Raw genomic sequence first — 17,607 nt, 5'->3', positions numbered from 1 at the left:
GCAATTTAATGTACATTATTTTATTATCCAAATGTAAAATTAGCTTCAGAAATGTGATAAAATCAAACACAGAATTCAAATCCATAGAATTCTCATAAAGAGGAAAAAGTGTCCAATAATGGTATCTAATGAAAGTCTATTGACATACAATGTAAATGTGAAACACAAATTTAAACCTTATCTTCGAAAATAAAAGCACCCTGGAGATTGACGCATCAACTTGCTGGTGGAGCCGCAGTCTTTTGGCAAAGTCGAGCAAGCAGCCCAGCCATTTGTAATAAGGAATTCACCCCTTCAGCAATTCGCATATGAGTGTATCCAATCTCCTGCAGGGAGCAAGATGGAAAATTTATTTTTTAAAATAACTGACAAGATATCAAAGTTTTCATGTTCACTTTTGGATTTCTGAGACCAATCCTTCTTGTTTTTTTTCCCCACCCATTCCTTTAACAATGTACCTTTATTGATATTACCAAATCAGGGAGAGAACAGTCTGTCCCACTCTCTTGCCTCACTGTTTTCTCCTGTTTTGTAGCAATGGGGGAATATGTATAGAGGAACTTTGTCCTCCTATACTAATACTGAGCTAACTAAATCAGTATAAAAATCAAAAAATGCCACTTCAACAATGAACCCTAAACTGAAATAGAAAACGAATTACTGGTCTGACAAATCAGCACTAAATATTCACCACTTTTACATTGTGGACTTGACCTGACTCAGACCCAGAGCTCGTTATTTCAGGGTGGGTTCAAATATGGGTCTCTGTTGGCATAATGTGTCAGAGTCATACAGCACAGAAACAGACCCTTCAGTCCAACTAGTCCATGCCGAACGTAATCCCAAAGTAAATTAGTCCCATCTGCCTGCTCCTGTCCTATACCCTTCCAAACCTTTCCCATTCATGAACTTATCAGAATGTCTTTTTAACGTTTCGTTGTGCCCACATCCAGCACTTCCTCAAGAAGTTTATTCCACATCATTTGCATAAAAGAAAAACTGCCCCTTTTATCATTTTTGAATCTCCTTCCCCTCACCTTAATAATAAGCCCCCTAGTCTTCAAGTCCCCTATCCTTGGGAAAAGGCACATACTATTAACTCCTTGTGATTTTATAAACCTCTAAAAGGTTGCCTCTCAACCTCTGAAGCTCCAGTAAAAAAAGGTTCCAGCCTATCGTCATGACTCAAACCTTCCATACCCAGCAGCATCCTGATAAATCTCTTCCTACCCCTCTCCAGTTTAATAATATCTATCCTATGACTAGGTGACCAGAACTGGACACAGTATTCCAAGAAAATGTCGCAACGTCCTGCACAACCTCAACATGACTCCTCAACTCCTATACACAAAAGAATTGAGCAATGAAGGTAAGCATGCTAAACACGTTTTTAAACCATTATACTGTATATGACACAAGCTTCAAAGAATTATGTACCTGAACCACTAGGTTCAAGTACTCTCCAACACTACCCAAGGCCCTACCATTAATTGTACAAGTCCTACCCTTGTTCGTTGCAATGCCAAAATGCAATACCTCACACTTTTCCAGACTGAACTCCATCTGCCATTTTTCAGCCCATTGACCCACAAATCTGACTTACAGGACTATAGTTTCCCTGTTTCTCCGCGCAATCATTCTTAAACAAAGGTACAACATCAACCATCCTCCAAATAATCAGGCACCTCATCCAGAGTGAAAGACTATGCAAATATTTCTGCATGGGATTTCGCAATTTCCTCTCTTATTCCCCACAACATTCTGGGATACATTAGATCAGGTCCTGGAGATTTATCCACCTTTATATTCCAAGCCCTCCAGAACTTCCTCTTCCATAATGTGAATCGTTTTTAAATTTATCAATATTTATTTCCCTGCATTCTCTAGTCTCAATTTCTTTCTCCAGAATAAAACTGATGAAAAATGTTCATTTAGTATCTCTCCCATGTCCTGGGGTTCAACACAAAGATGGCTTCCTTGATCTTTAAATGAATCTCCCCCCCTCTAGTTCTCTCTTACCAATGTACTTGCTGAATTCTCTGGATTAGCCTTAACCCCGTCTGCTAACACTATCTCATATCCCCTCTTTGTTCCTACTCTTTATATTAATTAAGAGATTCTATTGAACCAAGTTGCCTGTATCTAAAATAAGATTTTCTTTTATTCTTGACGAGATCAATTCATCCATTGTTCCTTAAATCTTACCAGCCTTACCCCTCACTCTAACAGGAACATCTTGAAACATCACACTCTTGAAAGCGTCTCACTTGTCAGATGTCCTTTTACCTACAGACTACTCCAATCAACTTTGAAAGTTGGGTCATACCATTAAAATTTACCTTACTCCAATTAAAAGAAAAACTTTGATGGAAGGTTTATCCTTTTCCATAATCATTTTGAAACTAACAGAATTATGATTGCTAGACCCTCCTTTTACTTCAGTAACTTGCCTTGCATTATTGCCCAAAAGGTGGTCATGTTTTGCATCCATATATTGATAAACTTTCTTGAACACATTTAATAAATTCTTCACCATAAAACTTAATACTTATGGCAGTCCTGATGTTTGGAAAATTAAAACTCCCCATTACCACCACCTTAAAATGCTTACATATATTTGAGATCTCCCGACATATTTCTTTCTCAATTTCCTTCTGACTATTGGGGGGGCTTCTAGTACAATCCCATCACACTTGATCTTTCCTCCATCCTTTTGTTTGCCTCATCATCGCAGGGCCCGTTCCTGTGGCCAAATTAAAGTTCAAGTAACGGCTCATTTCTTCTCGTCAATGTCACTATGTAATGAGCTGAACAGAAAAGCCCAAATGCAGGTTGAACTCAGAATACAAGGAGAACTAGCCATCTGGATCCAGAACTGGCTTGAAGGTAGAAGATGAGATCGGTGCTGGGTCCACTACTTTTTGTCATTTATATAAATAATTTGGATATGAACATAGGTATAGTTAGTAAATTTGTAGATGACACCAAAATTGGAGGTGTAGTGAACAGCGAAGAAGGTTACCTCAGAGTACAACGGGATCTTGATCAGGTGGGCCAATGGGCCGAGGAGTGATAAATGGAGTTTAATTTAGATAAATGTGAGGTGCTGCATTTTGGAAAGGTATATCAGAACAGGACTTATACACTTAATGGGAAGGTCCTGGGGAGCATTGCTGAACAAAGAGTCCTTGGAGTGCAGGTTCATAGCTCCTTGAAAGTGGAGTCGCAGGTAGATAGGATAGTGAAGGCAGGATTTGGTATGCTTTCTTTTATTGGTCAGAGCATTGAGTATAGGAGTTGGGAGGTCATGTTGCGCCGGTTCACGACATCAGTTAGGCTACATTTGGAATATTGAGTGTGTTCTGGTCTCCCTCCTATCAGAAGGATGCTGTGAAACTTGAAAGGGTTCAGAAAAGATTTACAAGTATGTTGCAAGGGTTGGAGAATGAGCTATAGGGAGAGGTTGGGGCTGTTTTCCCTGGAGTATCAGAGGCTGAGGGGTGACTTTATAGAGGTTTATAAACTCATGAGGCACATGGGATAGGCAAGGTCTTTTCCCTGGGGTGGAAGAGTCCAGAACTAGACAGCATAGGTTGAGGGTGAGAGGGTAAACATTTAAAAAGGACCAAGGGAACAACTTGTTCACACAGAGGGTGGTGCATGTATGGAAAGAGCTGCCAGAGGAAGTAGAGGTGCCATTGCAACATTTAAAAGGCATCTAGATGGGTATAAGAACAGGAAGGGTTTGGAGGGATATGGTCCAAGTGCTAGCAGATGGGACTAGATTAAGTTGGGATATCTGGTCAGCATGGATGAGTTGGACCAAACTGTCTATTTCTTTCTGTACATCTCCATGACTCTATGATGCTCCAAACAAGATTAAATGACAAGGAATTAGAACATGAAACACCTCTTCCTTGGATTTTGTGCCCAAAGCCTGGTTACCCAGAGCGCACAACTGCCATCATGGATGGGACAAGGAGGTAGTTGCTGAGTCCACCCCAGAATCGAACCTAGTGTTGTTGGGCACTAATGAGGACTTCACCAGCTATCAAACTATTTGAACAAATCGGTCCCTCTGCACTGAGAGCCTGAGTTGTCATGGAAACACATACTTTTACATGAATTTTGGAGCATGGAGATGAGGATTGTCATGGCAGAGACACCTTGTTTTTTTCACATTACATGATGGATCAGGAAGCTCTCCCAATCCTATTGCCTGCCACTGGTGTGTACAGAAACCGTTTACAAGCTGATAATCAACCATTTTGGCCACAACATGAACTGATCTTCCTTAGCTGTCATGTCCCAGAATGGGACTTTAACACCAGAACCTTTGACTTGAAGGCAGGGACACTACTCACTGCAACACTAGTGTAATGAGACAAATAACTATTAGAGAAGCATAAAATTTCCACTGGCTTTCCTATGACAATGACCCTGACGTTACCAATTGCACATCAGAAACTGTGGAATTTCCATCACAGGTTGCATTGAATGCAAGCTGCGTTTCTACAATCTCTGCATGACAAGCTGGGCCCATCTCAGAATATTGTGCACACTAGGTTTCGACTAATTGAGTCCTTCACAAGAAGGAAGTTTACATGATATTTGGGCACAAAGGCATCAATTCAAATCTTGTTAAAAATTAAAAATGCTTCATTTTCCAGAACCTGACTCACACACACTAAACGAGCAGAATTTAAAGTTATGTCCAGTGATTTATAATCAATTGCTCACAGATGGACTAGACACATTAAAATTACTTTTTTGTGATAACTCCATTTGAAACTGAATTGATGACATTGCACATTAAGTAGACTCTCTTCTGTTCCAGATGAACATAAATAGAAAGCTGGCAAATCAAACCAGCATCAGAAGATAATCAAGTTGGTAGTGAAGAAAATGTTAACTGAAAATATTTATGCGGAAGGATTTTAAAAATAAATGGAGAGATTGGATTATAAATAAATATTAAAGTAGGATAAGGTTACAAGATTGGAGAATTTCCAATTTGTTTACTTGCGTCCTAGTTATGAAGCAGCATATAACAATTTGAAATAAAATTTGAAAGATCTATGTAAGAGGACAGTATAAATGGTTATGAACACGAGGGACGTTATTTAGCAGTATTTACAGGTATGGCATCACAAACAAGCACAATGGGCCAAACTTCTCAATCAAAAAACATGAGAACAAAAAATTGCCACAATTTCCTTTTCGAATTATTGAATAATGATGGAAGTGATGAGATTTGAAATCACGACAAATTTAAAGGGGACTCATGTCCCTGCTAATAAATGGGTTTGGTTCCACAAAAATAAGCTACATTGAAGTGCACCAGAATGCAACACACGTAAAAGATGTTGGTAGATTTTGTTTTAACATTGAGGTGGACTGTGAGTATCTACAATGAGGTGTCTTGCCCACAGGATACCATCTCCGACAATGCTGACTTACCTCTGTTCTATGATGAACTAGTTAACCATGTATTCAAGCTCTGATGCAGAACACATACCCTGAACCACCTGACCCAGGAGCAAAGACACGAACAAGCCGATCAAGTCAAACGGGAGAAGCTTTTTGTCTGATAGATGTTATTCTCAGGCTGGGTACAGATGGCAAAACCTCGGGCTCTGAGTCTTCAACCCTTCTCACCTTTATGAACTCCAGCTTCAAGTACTCTTGCATTTGGAAGGTTTTACAGACACGAAAGATGTTGCCAATAATGTCTTCTGGTGAGTAACCCAGTTTCCAGAGATGAGCAACAACCTGAAGATGACAAAATCAGAGGAGGACATCATGGTAACCAGTAAATACCAAATACAATGGCAATTAAAAGTGAAAACGTCTATCAACTGAGAAAAAAAAATGAATGGAGAAGTGAAAAAGAGAGGGAAAAAAATCAGGAATTATTGAAGAATTTTGGCAGGTCTGGCAGCATGGTCTGAAGAGACAAAACAGTGTGATTAGTGGAGTGCCTCAGGGGTCAGTGCTGTGCCCATCGTTGCTTGTTATCTATATCAATGACTTGGATGAGAATATACAAGGCATGATTAGTAAGTTTGCAGATGGCACTAAAATAGGTGGTATTGTGGACAACAAGGCAAGCTATCAAAAGTTGCAACAGGACCTTGATCAGTTGGGAAATGGGCCAAGAAATGACAAAGGGAGTTTAATTTAGAGATGTGTGAGGTCTTGCATTTTGAAAAGTCAAATCAAGGCAGGAGTTTCATGGTGAATGGTAGGACCTTAATGAGTGTACTGGAGTAGAGGTTCCTTGGGAGTTCAGGTGCACAGTTCTCTGAAAGTGGAGTCATAGTAGACAGGGCAGTAAAGACAGCTTTTGGCACGCTGGCCTTCATCAGTCAGAGCATTGAGTATAGAGGTTGGGAAGTTATGTTGCAGTTGTACAAGACACTGGTGAGGCTGCACTTGGAGTATTGTGTTCAGTTTTGGTCACCCTGCTATAGGATGTTATTAAACTGGAAAGAGTGCAGAGGAAATTTACAAGGATGTTGCTAGGACTCAATGGTTTGAAGAGGTTGAACAAGCTAGGCCTTTTTTTTCAAAAATGGAGCATAGGAGACTGAGGATGTATAAGACCAAGAGAGGCGATGGATAGGGTGAATGCAGTCAGTCTTTTTCCCAGGGTTGTGGAATCGAGGACGAGAGAGCATCAGTTTAAGGTTAGAGGGGAAAGAATAAAAGGGAACCTAAGGGACGACTTACTTTTTACACAGAGGGTGGTGCACATATAGAATGAGCTGCCAGTGAAGGTGGTTGAGGCGTACATTAACAACATTTAAAAAGGCATTTGGACAATACATGGATAAGAAAGGATTAGAAGGATATGGGCCAAGTGCAGGGAAATGGGGTCAGCATGGACCAGTTTGGGCCAAAGGGCAAGTCTCCGTGCTGTAGGACTATGATTAACTCAGTTTTCTTTCCAGAGGTGCTGAGTTTCTCCAGCAATTTCTGGTTTTGTTTCATGCGGTTACTTGTTTAATTTTAGGTGAAAAGGAGAATTGGGCACTGAAAACATACATGCAACAGAGAAAAGCCATGCTCAGAAAAGGTTTCATGAGGAATGTTCCCTCCAAGCTGCACAGCATTCTGTTGTACACCAAGTTGAGAATGTTTCCTTTTAAGGTGCATACATACCCAGCAATACTCAAGAGACCACCAGCAAAAGAAACAAGCCACACTCAGTAAAGAGAAATCTGTGTCCTCATGGGATTTTTAAAGATAACATGATGTCAGCTTTGAAAGAAGGAAGATAGCATTAGGGCGAGGCTACGACATGGACCAAAAGGAATAAGGTGAGGTAAAAATTAATGAGGTCCTTGAACGCTTACAACCATTATTACAGGAAAATAAATTCTGATGTTTGGCTTTAGAATGAGTGTGTGCAGATGGATTGGAGGTAGCAGCTTTTATGGAGAAGAATATTGGGAATATTCTGGCCCTGCACCATAGATTCAGGAAGAGGAAAACTGGTCACAGAGAGTGAGATATGGTTCCATTTTGGATATACTGCTGCCTTGAAGCAGCTATAGTCGGAACATTTGCTGTTTGGTTTAATCAGGCTGATGGACCTGTTGTGCTTCCCTCATTTTGGCTGAACAAAAGCTTGGAGAGGAGATATTGATATTTTTGTATTTGAGGAGTTATCTATAAACATGCACAATTTTAAGAGTCATCATGTGGAATCTACCTTGTATGCCTCATCGATGTTTGCATTGACACAGTGTTGAATCATCTCTTTTACCAGAAGTGGATGAGGTTCATCACAGACCTATTGGAAACAGCGGCATTTAGAAAAAGGATAGAACAGAGTGTTGAAAACTATGGTGCTGGAAAAGCACAGCTGGTCAGGCAGCATCTGAGGAACAGGAGCTTATGCTTGACACATCGACTCGCCTGCTCCTCGGATGCTGCCTGACCGACTGTGCTTTTCCAGCTCAGTGACATATCTGTGCAAACCCAACTAGAATCTCAGGCATCGATTTTGTAGATGTGCGAATTTGCATTTGTTATAAGTTTAACCATGGCAGACGGTTCAATGCACTCTCAATATGCTAGACATTAGAAAATGCTGTTTATGCAGTGCCGTAGTACATTCTAAGATGATCCAAATTATTTCATCACCAACCTGTTACTCTTGAGTATCGCCAATTGTGTTAGTAGAGACAATGTTTTTGGCTTGATGCCCCAAAGTGAGTTCCCAGATAATCTGCTTTATTTGATAATTAGTCAGTTAATACACAGGGAATATTTCTTGCTCTTCCTTGAATAGTGGCATGAGATCTTTGATACTTATCTGAGGTGGCAGGCAGAACCTGTGGGTGGCACGGTGGCATAGTGGTTAGCACTACTGCCTCACAGCGCCTGAGACCCGGGTTCAATTCCCACCTCAGGCGACTAACTGTGTGGGTCTGCACGTTCTCCCCGTGTCTGCGCGGGTTTCCTCTGGGTGCTCCGGTTTTCTCCCACAGTCCAAAGATGTGCAGGTCAGGTGAATTGGCCATGCTAAATTGCCCATAGTGTTAGGGGTAAATGTAAGGGTATGGGTGGGTTGCGCTTCGGCGGGTCGGTGTGGACTTGTTGGGCTGTAGGGCCTGTTTCCACACTGTAATGTAATCTAAAAAAAAACCTTTGATTTCAAAGGAAATTTCAGCAATACAGCATTCCTCTCACTGTAACATTGCAGCGTTACCCTCAACTGTGTGCTTAAATACAAAATGGAGCTTTAACCCAAACACCATGTTTCAAAGGTTGGAGGGGTACCAACTGACAGAAGGTGATATCGAAACTCTAACATTCTTAGTTTCCATTGATGTAAGAATTCACCAATTCCATGGTCCTGGTAAGAACTTGGCTAAAAGGTTGCAGATGAAAGGAACATTACTAGATCAGGCCCATGTTTTCTGGCAGGGAATACAGAGCTAAAAAAGCTCCTGCCCATTAAGATGTAGGAAACAAATCAAAACTACAAATCTGTAAAGTATTTACATGTTCACAGTGAAATAACTTAAGCATTTAATAAAACAATGAAAACGTTAAGCATTATAACAACTCTATGCAACTCAGAACTATTGGCCATTCTAAAGCAAACATTGTGTCCTGAAAGAAATATACATTATTATTTTAAAAGGTTGCTCAAAACTTTGAGACACATCCAACAGACTAAGATAAACAATAGACTTTGGTGTAAACTAACATTTTGTAACAAACAGATGCAACACTGGTTCAGCCATCTTTCTTGTGCATGAAAATTGGAGAGGATTTGTAGTAGTCCCTTGCAGCATGCTACATTACTGAAGGGGCTTGGACATTAGGTGCACAACCACTGACTCGTCGGTTTACTCTAATGGACATTTAAAAGTCTCATAACATTAATTGCCAAGGAGCTGTGAATGCTCAGTGCTCAGGTCAACATTATCTCAATAAACACCAGAATAACTTGCCGTAAGCTTCAAATAACAATTTAGCAGTGAAACATTTTGAGTTAACAAAGGTATTAGGTAAATCTAGGTTTTTTTTTAAAAAGAAAGCACTTACCTTGAAAACATTTTCACTGTTAACAAACCCAAATCCAGAATGAGTCGACTGCAAGTTGTTCAAAGCCTGTTAAATTAAAAGGATAATTTTGTTCCTAGATACCAAATTGAAATCAAAATAACTTGGTTCACCTATATTAGAATGTCTATTCAAAGATTAACATGCTGCAATGCTAACATTTGGCTACACAAATTCAGCTGAGAAGAACAGAGTAAAAGTTTCTTTCTCCTGGAGTTGAGTAAGGGTCACTGGACCAAAATGTTAATTCTGATCTCTCTCCACAGATGCTGCTAGACCTGAGTTTTTCCAGAGATTTCGGTTTTTGTTTCTAATTTCAAGCATCTGCAGTTCTTTCGTGCTTTTATTTCTTTCTCCCATTTTTCAGTCAAGTCAACCTTATTGTTGAGAGTTTGGTGAAATTACTGATAATTTGACGCAAATTAGTCACCTTAGATCTCTTTGAAAGAGTTCTTGCATATTAGCGCACAATGATTTTGTATCTTATTGAGATACCTGAACTGAAGCATCAAACTCTTAAATACTGATGCCTTTCATACAAGGACAAAAATTCATAAAATAAACAGCTCACCTACATTTTTAAAACTGCAAATTTATACAAGCCCTGGAATCCCATCCATGAACCTTTTTTCTTCTTTTACAGTCTAAAGTTTACCTCAGAGCTTATGTTGCCTGCTGTTAAAAGTTAATTTGGTATCGTTTCTGGATGTTCATTAGCTTCTAGCAGTGGTCCATAAATGCACGTTGCAGTTGGTGCTGGGAAAAGGTCATGAGGCAATCATTATCTGGGAGTTCTCCACAAATGGCATACCTTCTCTGCTGGTAGGTGTTATTACTGACATTTTGCAGTCAGCACCCCCATTCTACACTGTACAATTACTAAAACTAATCTCACCTGTCTCATGTCTCCTTGCGCTGTGAAAATTATGGCTTCCAGTCCATCATCTGTATACTGGACATTCTCCTTCTCAACCACCTGCATCAGTCGAGCCAGAATCTGAGCATCAGTGAGTTTCGTGTAACGCAGGACAGCACAGCGAGACTGGATAGGTTCTAAGAACATGCCATGAATATTACATGAATTCAATAGCATATGCGGAGGTGATTCCTCAATATAAACAATTATAACATCTTGAATGTTGAATTTAAGGCAAGGTTGCTTCAGGATGAGAATCTAGCTTTCCAAATTTGTTCTGGGCTTGAGCTGATCACAAGTTGACAGAAAACAGTCATTATGAAAAGAATCTTTCATCAATTTGTGGTTGGGCAGAGAGTTCTCTGTCTAGAAGAGGTATGTACAAATAGCCAGATATTACCTCTGACCAGCTTTTTTCAGGCATAGCACACAAAAGACACCAAGGAAATAACACAATCTCTTTAGGCTCCACCAATTAGTGCAATAGTTATCCTCCTTATCTGGCAAATGCTGTAATTCGAAACAACTTGTATCCTTTGTATCACATAAAATAGTTGACAACAAAAATCGCTGTTAAATCATTTGGCAGATATTAAGAAACTAACAATAGAGGTAAAAGCAGACAGATGATTTGGTTACTGATTTGTGTAACATCCTAAAGGCACAGCTGGATCTGTCTAATGACCATCTCAAGCATACAGACACACCTAATCAACCATGCTTAGGCAAGTAGGAAACACTAAAATGTGCAGTACAGTATTAGCACTATACTGGGCTTAAACAGAAAATAAAGACTACTCTTTGGTTAAATTATATAGCAGCAGATAAAGAGCACTTCATTTTGGCAATCTCTTTCTTGCACCCCTCTCCAACACTATAATCTTTCACTTTACAACTCATTATGACAGCCCATCAAGCTCATGAGCTACAATCTCCCCTGGCCTAGATGCAGTCACTCAACTCAAGTTTTGAACTGTATGATTCATTGTGTAGGTGTTCAAGAGGATCTAGGCCAGGAAGTGGTAAGCTACTAAAAATAAACTATTGAATGACATGAGCCAAACAAATCACAAGATCAGCCCCAGGAGTGCTTACAATTCCATAGCTTGCCACTATGGCAACACCTGCTTTGTTGATACCATGCAAGGCTGTTTACAGTAAACTAAAAATGATTCCTTGCAATTTACAAAAGTTTCAATTGCTTGAAGGCACTACAGCCATGTAAGGCAGGTGCCAGCTGAATGTAATATTGCAATCTTTCAGGTCACTTTAAAGGTGGGGAGAGTTAATAGTTGGTAAGCATCAAGATATATTCCATGTTAAGGTGTAAACATTCACAGAAACATGAGATCCTTTATTTAAATCGATACAATTTATATTTACATAATATGATAAAGATTGCCAAACTGTCTTACTTTCTGTGACTAAATGTGCACGCAGTCCTACACCCAAGGACTGAACCTTCTCACTGCAAGTCCCTGTCTTTAAGATTCTCTCAGCATTTTGCAGCCTTGAACAGGCTTTTTAAAAATATATATAATGAGAATACACATGGTTTTTAACAGCTCAGATTAAACTAACAGAAATAATTGCTGTGGAAAAATGGTAAAGACCCAAAACAGGAGAATAGTCAATTTAATAACTTCTGGAGATGCATCTGTATATTTATCTGTTCAGCAAAAACCTACCTATGATTTTGTCTGAAGCGTTGCATGCCAGTGCAAAGCGAGTTGTTTTAGAGTAAATCTCCATTGTCCTCCTTAGGGCTTGTTGAGCTCCATCTGTCATACTTTAAATCAAACAAAGCTGAATAATATCAAATAAATAATAAGCCCTCTTCATCCATTATTCAGTCCTTGCTCATCTGTGGGAATCTCTGGAGAGGTTCAAATAAGCTTCATCTCTCTTCTAGGAGAAAGTGAGGTCTGCAGATGCTGGAGATCAGAGATGGAAATGTGTTGCTGGAAAAGCGCAGCAGGTCAGGCAGCATCTAGGGAACAGGCAGCATCAGGAAGAAGGGCTAATGCCCGAAACGTCGATTCTCCTGTTCCCTAGATGCTGCCTGACCTGCTGCGCTTTTCCAGCAACACATTTCCATCTCATCTCTCTTCTATAAGATGCTGGCCTGATAAGTGAGCTGGTGTCTACAGAATAACATATTTATATAGCATCTTTAACATAAATGAAACTTACCAATATGCTTCACAGAGTCATTATAACATGAAATATAGTCTTACGATACATAGATATTTGGTTAGATAATTAGAGAGGCACATTTAAGGAAGGAAGTGAGTTAGAGGCATTACAGTGATGAGAACTTCTACTGTTTGGGGCCGAGGCAATGAAAGACATGAAGCGATTTAAAACCAGGGATGACCTATAGACCAGATTTAGCGGGGTGGGTAGAACATATAGGGTTGAAAGTGTAAAAATATAGAGAGTGGTTAGGCCATGAAAAACCTGAGAACAAACATAAGAATTTTAAAAATCAGGATGCGGCTTGACTGGAATCAAAATATAGGTCAGAGTGCACTGGAGTGACAAGGAACTCTGACTTCATGCAAGGTGAGACCTGGACAGTTGAGTTCTGGATGGTTAAGTTTCTAAATATGAGGCACCAGACAGGGAACAAAGGCATGAATGGGGGTTTCAGCAGCAGACAAGCTGTGGGCGGTGGCAGTTTGCAATATTATAGAGTTAGAAGCAGGCTTTCCTTGAGGTGGCAGAAGGTTGGAAGTGTATCTCAGGAATGTCACACTGGAGGTTGGGAACATACTACACTCATTACCCATCAGTAATGGTTTTGTTGTCAGCAACAATGGAATGATCTCGACCAAAAATGGAGATGATACATTTCATGAACAGTAGTGATCATACTTTCAACTCTAGTGAACAGCTTTGAAGTGTATACACTTGCCAGATACTTCTTCTACAATCTTGGCAATCTTCAAAATGTTCCAAAAATATTTTATCAGCAATTAATTACTTTTTAAATGCAGCGACTATTATGTGTAAGCAAATTACACATGCCTTGTTCCTGCAAAGGAAATGACATGAAGGTAGTTTCTTTTAAAAAGTAACAGTGCTGTTGTGAATGAATTTTGGTCAGGACACCCAGGGAAAAAAAAAAATCAACCCCTGGAAATGAAGCTGTGGGATCTGTGTATTTACTCAGCAAGCAAATTAAACCTTTGGGTTAATACTTCATCAGAAAGATTTGATTATGTGCTCAAATCCTGGAATGGGACTTCAATCCGTATGCTCTGACTTGGGGATTGGGAAGCATAGCCAGTGGTTTACTTAAATACACTCTTAGAGCCAACACAGAGGTTGGCGACTCCTGGCAGCAAGTCACAACCTTAGAAACGATTGCACACAGTGCAAGTACCCACCAGCAGCTGTTGACATACAAGCTCTTGTTTATACACTGCATTCAAATAATGTGAGTGCAATGTTTTCAAATTACTAAGAGCTGTGACGAGATTTACAGAGCCTTTAGTCACTTTATGTTTGGATCTGCCCAAGATATTCATGGTTTTTGTTTTGACCACAATCGCAAAGCAATAAAAAAAAGTGCTGAGCTGACCAGAAATACAGACTGGAAAGGATATCCCTACCACACTCAAACTGAAGCTTTGTTAACACCTGCCTGCTGTCTCAGACTAAATTACAAATGCAACAATGAAACTTTCATTCTGAAATACATGAATCTTCTCACCTGTCAGCTTCATCCAGGATAATGATTTTGTGACGACTTTTTGGCAGTGTGACTTTCTGCTGGGCAAACATTTTGATTTTGTTTCTGACCACATCAATACCCCTGTAACAAAGACAAGCCGTATTCATATCAAAGTCATAATCCAACATTATCAAAGACAAAATATTTGGTACTGGACTGATTTATTATGCAGACCAAGAACTAATCTAAATTTCTCAAACTTTGCTGAACCCCAATGACAGTTGATGCAAGACACAAAAAGGTTTACTCATTCTCTAAGGGAGCCCTTCTGAAAGTGAAGGCTAAGACAATAGCTAGAAGCATTTTATTCTGTCCAGCCTCAAATAATTCAACAATCAGTACCTTGAGGAAGGCATGAAGATGGGCTTGGGAGCGGTTACTTTATGCAAAACATGTCGGCAGAAGTGGGTACTGCAGATGCTGGACATTAGAGTCAGGATCACAGTGGTGCTGGAAACGCACAGCAGGTCAGGCAGTATCTGAGGAGCAGGAAAATCAACATTTCAGGCAAAAGTCATTCATCAGGAATTCGATTTTCCTGCTCGTCGGATGCCGCCTGACCTGATGTGCTTTTCCAGCACCACTCTAATCTTGACTCTTATGCAAAACACACCCCAATTCTTCTTCTAGCCAGCCTCATTTTCCAAACTGCTGTCATCTGGAACATGTTGACATTCTGGAGGGGATGGGGAACATCAGGAGGTTATGGTTATGGTGCCAACAAAACAGGTGAAAAAGGGAAGAGGTCCTGCTAACAGAACACTGAGCTAGGAAATAAGTTAAAAAGCAAGATGCTTTACTCCCAGTACCATGTGCTGGTTAGGTCAGGAACAGGATTGGTTAAAGGGATGGTGCAGGAGGGAGGAATTTAGATTAGAGTCAAAGAGACAGATGTACAGCATGGAAGGAGACGCTTTCATCCAACCCGTCCATGCCGACCCAACCTAGTCCCACCTGCCAGCACCCGGCCCATATCCCTCCAAAAACTTCCTATTCATATACCCATCCAAATGCCTTTTAAATGTTGCAATTGTACCAGCTCCACCACTTCCTATTGCAGCTCATTCCATACATGTACCACCCTCTGTGTGAAAATGTTGCCCCATAGGTCTCTTTCATATCTTTCCCCTCTCACCCTAAACCTATGCCCTCTAGTTCTGGACTCCCTGACCCCAGGGAAGACTGTCTATTTATCCTATCCATGCCCCTCAATTTTCTAAACCTCTATAAGTTCACCCCTCAGCCTCTGACACTCCAGGGTAAACAGCCCTAGCCTGCTCAGCCTCTCCCTATAGCTCAAATTCTCCACCCAACTCCAGCTCCTCACAGACTGCGTTGGGGAACTGGAGCTAGATGAACTTCGGATCATTCGGGAGGCTGAGGGGGTGAGGAAGAGGAGTTATAGGTAGTCACACCTAAGTTACAGGATAGACGTAGCTGGCCGACTGTCAGGAGAGGAAAAGCGAATAGGCAGATAGTGCAGGGATGCCCTATGCCCGCCCCACTCAACAACAAATATGCCACTTTGGATACTGTTGTTGGGGGGAGGAGCGAAGGGAGAAAGAGATGACATATCAGGGGAAAGCCACAGCAGCCAGGTCTCTGGCACTGAGCCCAGTTCTGTGGCTCAGAAGGGAAGGGAGAATCAGAGAGCGATAATGATAGGAGATTCGATTGGTTAGAGGAACAGACTGGAGACTCTGTGATCACGAACAAGACTCCCAGATAGTACGGTGCCTTCCAGTGCCAGGGTCATGGATGTCTCAGATCGAGTCTACAAGTTTCTTAAGGGGGAGGGTGAATAGCCAGAAATTGTGGTATACACCGTACCAATGACATGGCTAGGAAAACGGATGAAGACCTGAAAAGTGAATACAGGGAGTTAGGTTGGAAGCTAAAAGGCAGGAAGAGCAGACCAGTAATCTCAGGATTGCTACCTGTGCCACAGGCAGGTGAAGCTAGGAACAGAGAGCAAGTGCAGATGAACATGTGGCTGCACAGCTGGTGTGGGAGGGAGGGCTTCAGATATTATTAGATTAGATTCCCTACAGCGTGGAAACAGGCCCTTCGGCCCAACCAGTCCACACCAACCCTCTGAAGAGTAACCCACCCAGACCCATTTCCCTCAGACTAATACACCTAACTCTATGGGCAAGTTAACGTGGCCAATTCACCTGACCTGCACATCTTTGGACTGTGGGAGGAAACCCATGCAGACACGGGGAGAATGTGCAAACTCCACACAGAAAGTCGCCTCAGGTTGGAATTGAACCTTGGAACCCTGGTGCTGTGAGGCAGCAGTGCTGACCAGAGCCACTGTGCCGCCCCATGTGGATCACTGGGGGATGGTGGGACCTGTACAAGGACAACGGGTTGCACATGAACTGGAGGGGTACCAATACCCTGGGCGGGAGGTTTGCTAGTGCACTTTGGGAGGGTTTAAACTAGTTTGGAAGGGCCTTGGGCATCAGAGGTACAGATCAGAAGATGGGATAGCTGGTGAACAGGCAGATACAACGTGCAGAGAGCCTGTAAGGAAGGATAGACAGTTTATAAAGCAATGTTGCAGTCAGTGTAATGGGTCGAAGTGCGTCTATCTTAATGTAGTAAGTGTCAGGAATAAGGGTGATGAACACCGAGCATAGATCAGTACTTGGAGCTACGATGTTGTTGTCATTATGGAGACTTGGATATCACAGGGGTAGGATTGGTTGTTAGATGTTCTGGAGTTTCGATGTTTCAAAAGGAATGGGAGGAGAAAGGTGGGTGAGTGGCATTGTTAATCAGTGATAGTATCACACCTGTAGAAAGGGAGGGCGTTGAGGAGGGTTTGTCCACAGAGTCAGTATGGGTGGAAGTCAGGAACAGCAAAGGAGCAGTCACTTTTTTGGGAGTTTTCAACAGACCTCCCCAATAGCAACAGAGCCGGAAGAGCAGATTGGGAGACAGATTTTGGAAAGGTGCAGAAGTAACAGGGTTAGATTAGATTACTTACAATGTGGAAACAGGCCCTTCGGCCCAACAAGTCCACACCGCCCCGCCGAAGCGCAATCCACCCATACCCCTACCCCTACATTTTACATTTGCCCCTTACCTAACATTACGGGCAATTTAGCATGGCCAATTCACCTGACCTGCACATCTTTGGACTGTGGGAGGAAACCGGAGCACCCGGAGGAAACCCACGCAGACACGGGGAGAACGTGCAAACTCCACACAGTCAGTCGCCTGAGGCGAGTATTGAACCCAGGTTTCTGGCGCTGTGAGGCAGCAGTGCTAACCACTGTGCCACCGTGCCGCCCGTGTTGTTATGGGTGACTTCAACTTCTCTAATATTGATTGGAACTTCCTTAGTGCAAATAGTTTCGAT

The 17,607-nt window shown here is 41.4% G+C and overlaps 1 protein-coding gene across 1 annotated transcript in view; it reads right to left on the bottom strand.

The window, feature by feature from the left end:
• rfc2 (replication factor C (activator 1) 2) overlaps positions 1 to 17,607 on the bottom strand; it is a 38,117-nt gene continuing 20,510 nt past the window's right edge. Inside the window, exons 5-11 of the mRNA XM_043718800.2 lie at positions 14,217 to 14,318; positions 12,187 to 12,287; positions 10,478 to 10,635; positions 9,565 to 9,630; positions 7,718 to 7,798; positions 5,659 to 5,772; positions 1 to 326 (exon numbers count right to left, since the gene is read on the bottom strand). Coding sequence (XP_043574735.1) covers positions 216 to 326; positions 5,659 to 5,772; positions 7,718 to 7,798; positions 9,565 to 9,630; positions 10,478 to 10,635; positions 12,187 to 12,287; positions 14,217 to 14,318 — 733 coding nt within the window. The 3' untranslated portion in view covers positions 1 to 215. The remainder of the gene's footprint in view (positions 327 to 5,658; positions 5,773 to 7,717; positions 7,799 to 9,564; positions 9,631 to 10,477; positions 10,636 to 12,186; positions 12,288 to 14,216; positions 14,319 to 17,607) is intronic.

Source organism: Chiloscyllium plagiosum, unplaced genomic scaffold, assembly GCF_037043375.1.
Source record: "Chiloscyllium plagiosum isolate Xiang-an unplaced genomic scaffold, Cpla_swu_hap1 HiC_scaffold_31, whole genome shotgun sequence".
Lineage (NCBI taxonomy): Eukaryota > Metazoa > Chordata > Chondrichthyes > Orectolobiformes > Hemiscylliidae > Chiloscyllium > Chiloscyllium plagiosum.
The sequence above is the reverse complement of the archived record's forward strand: the minus strand, read 5'-3'. Positions and strand labels throughout refer to the sequence as shown.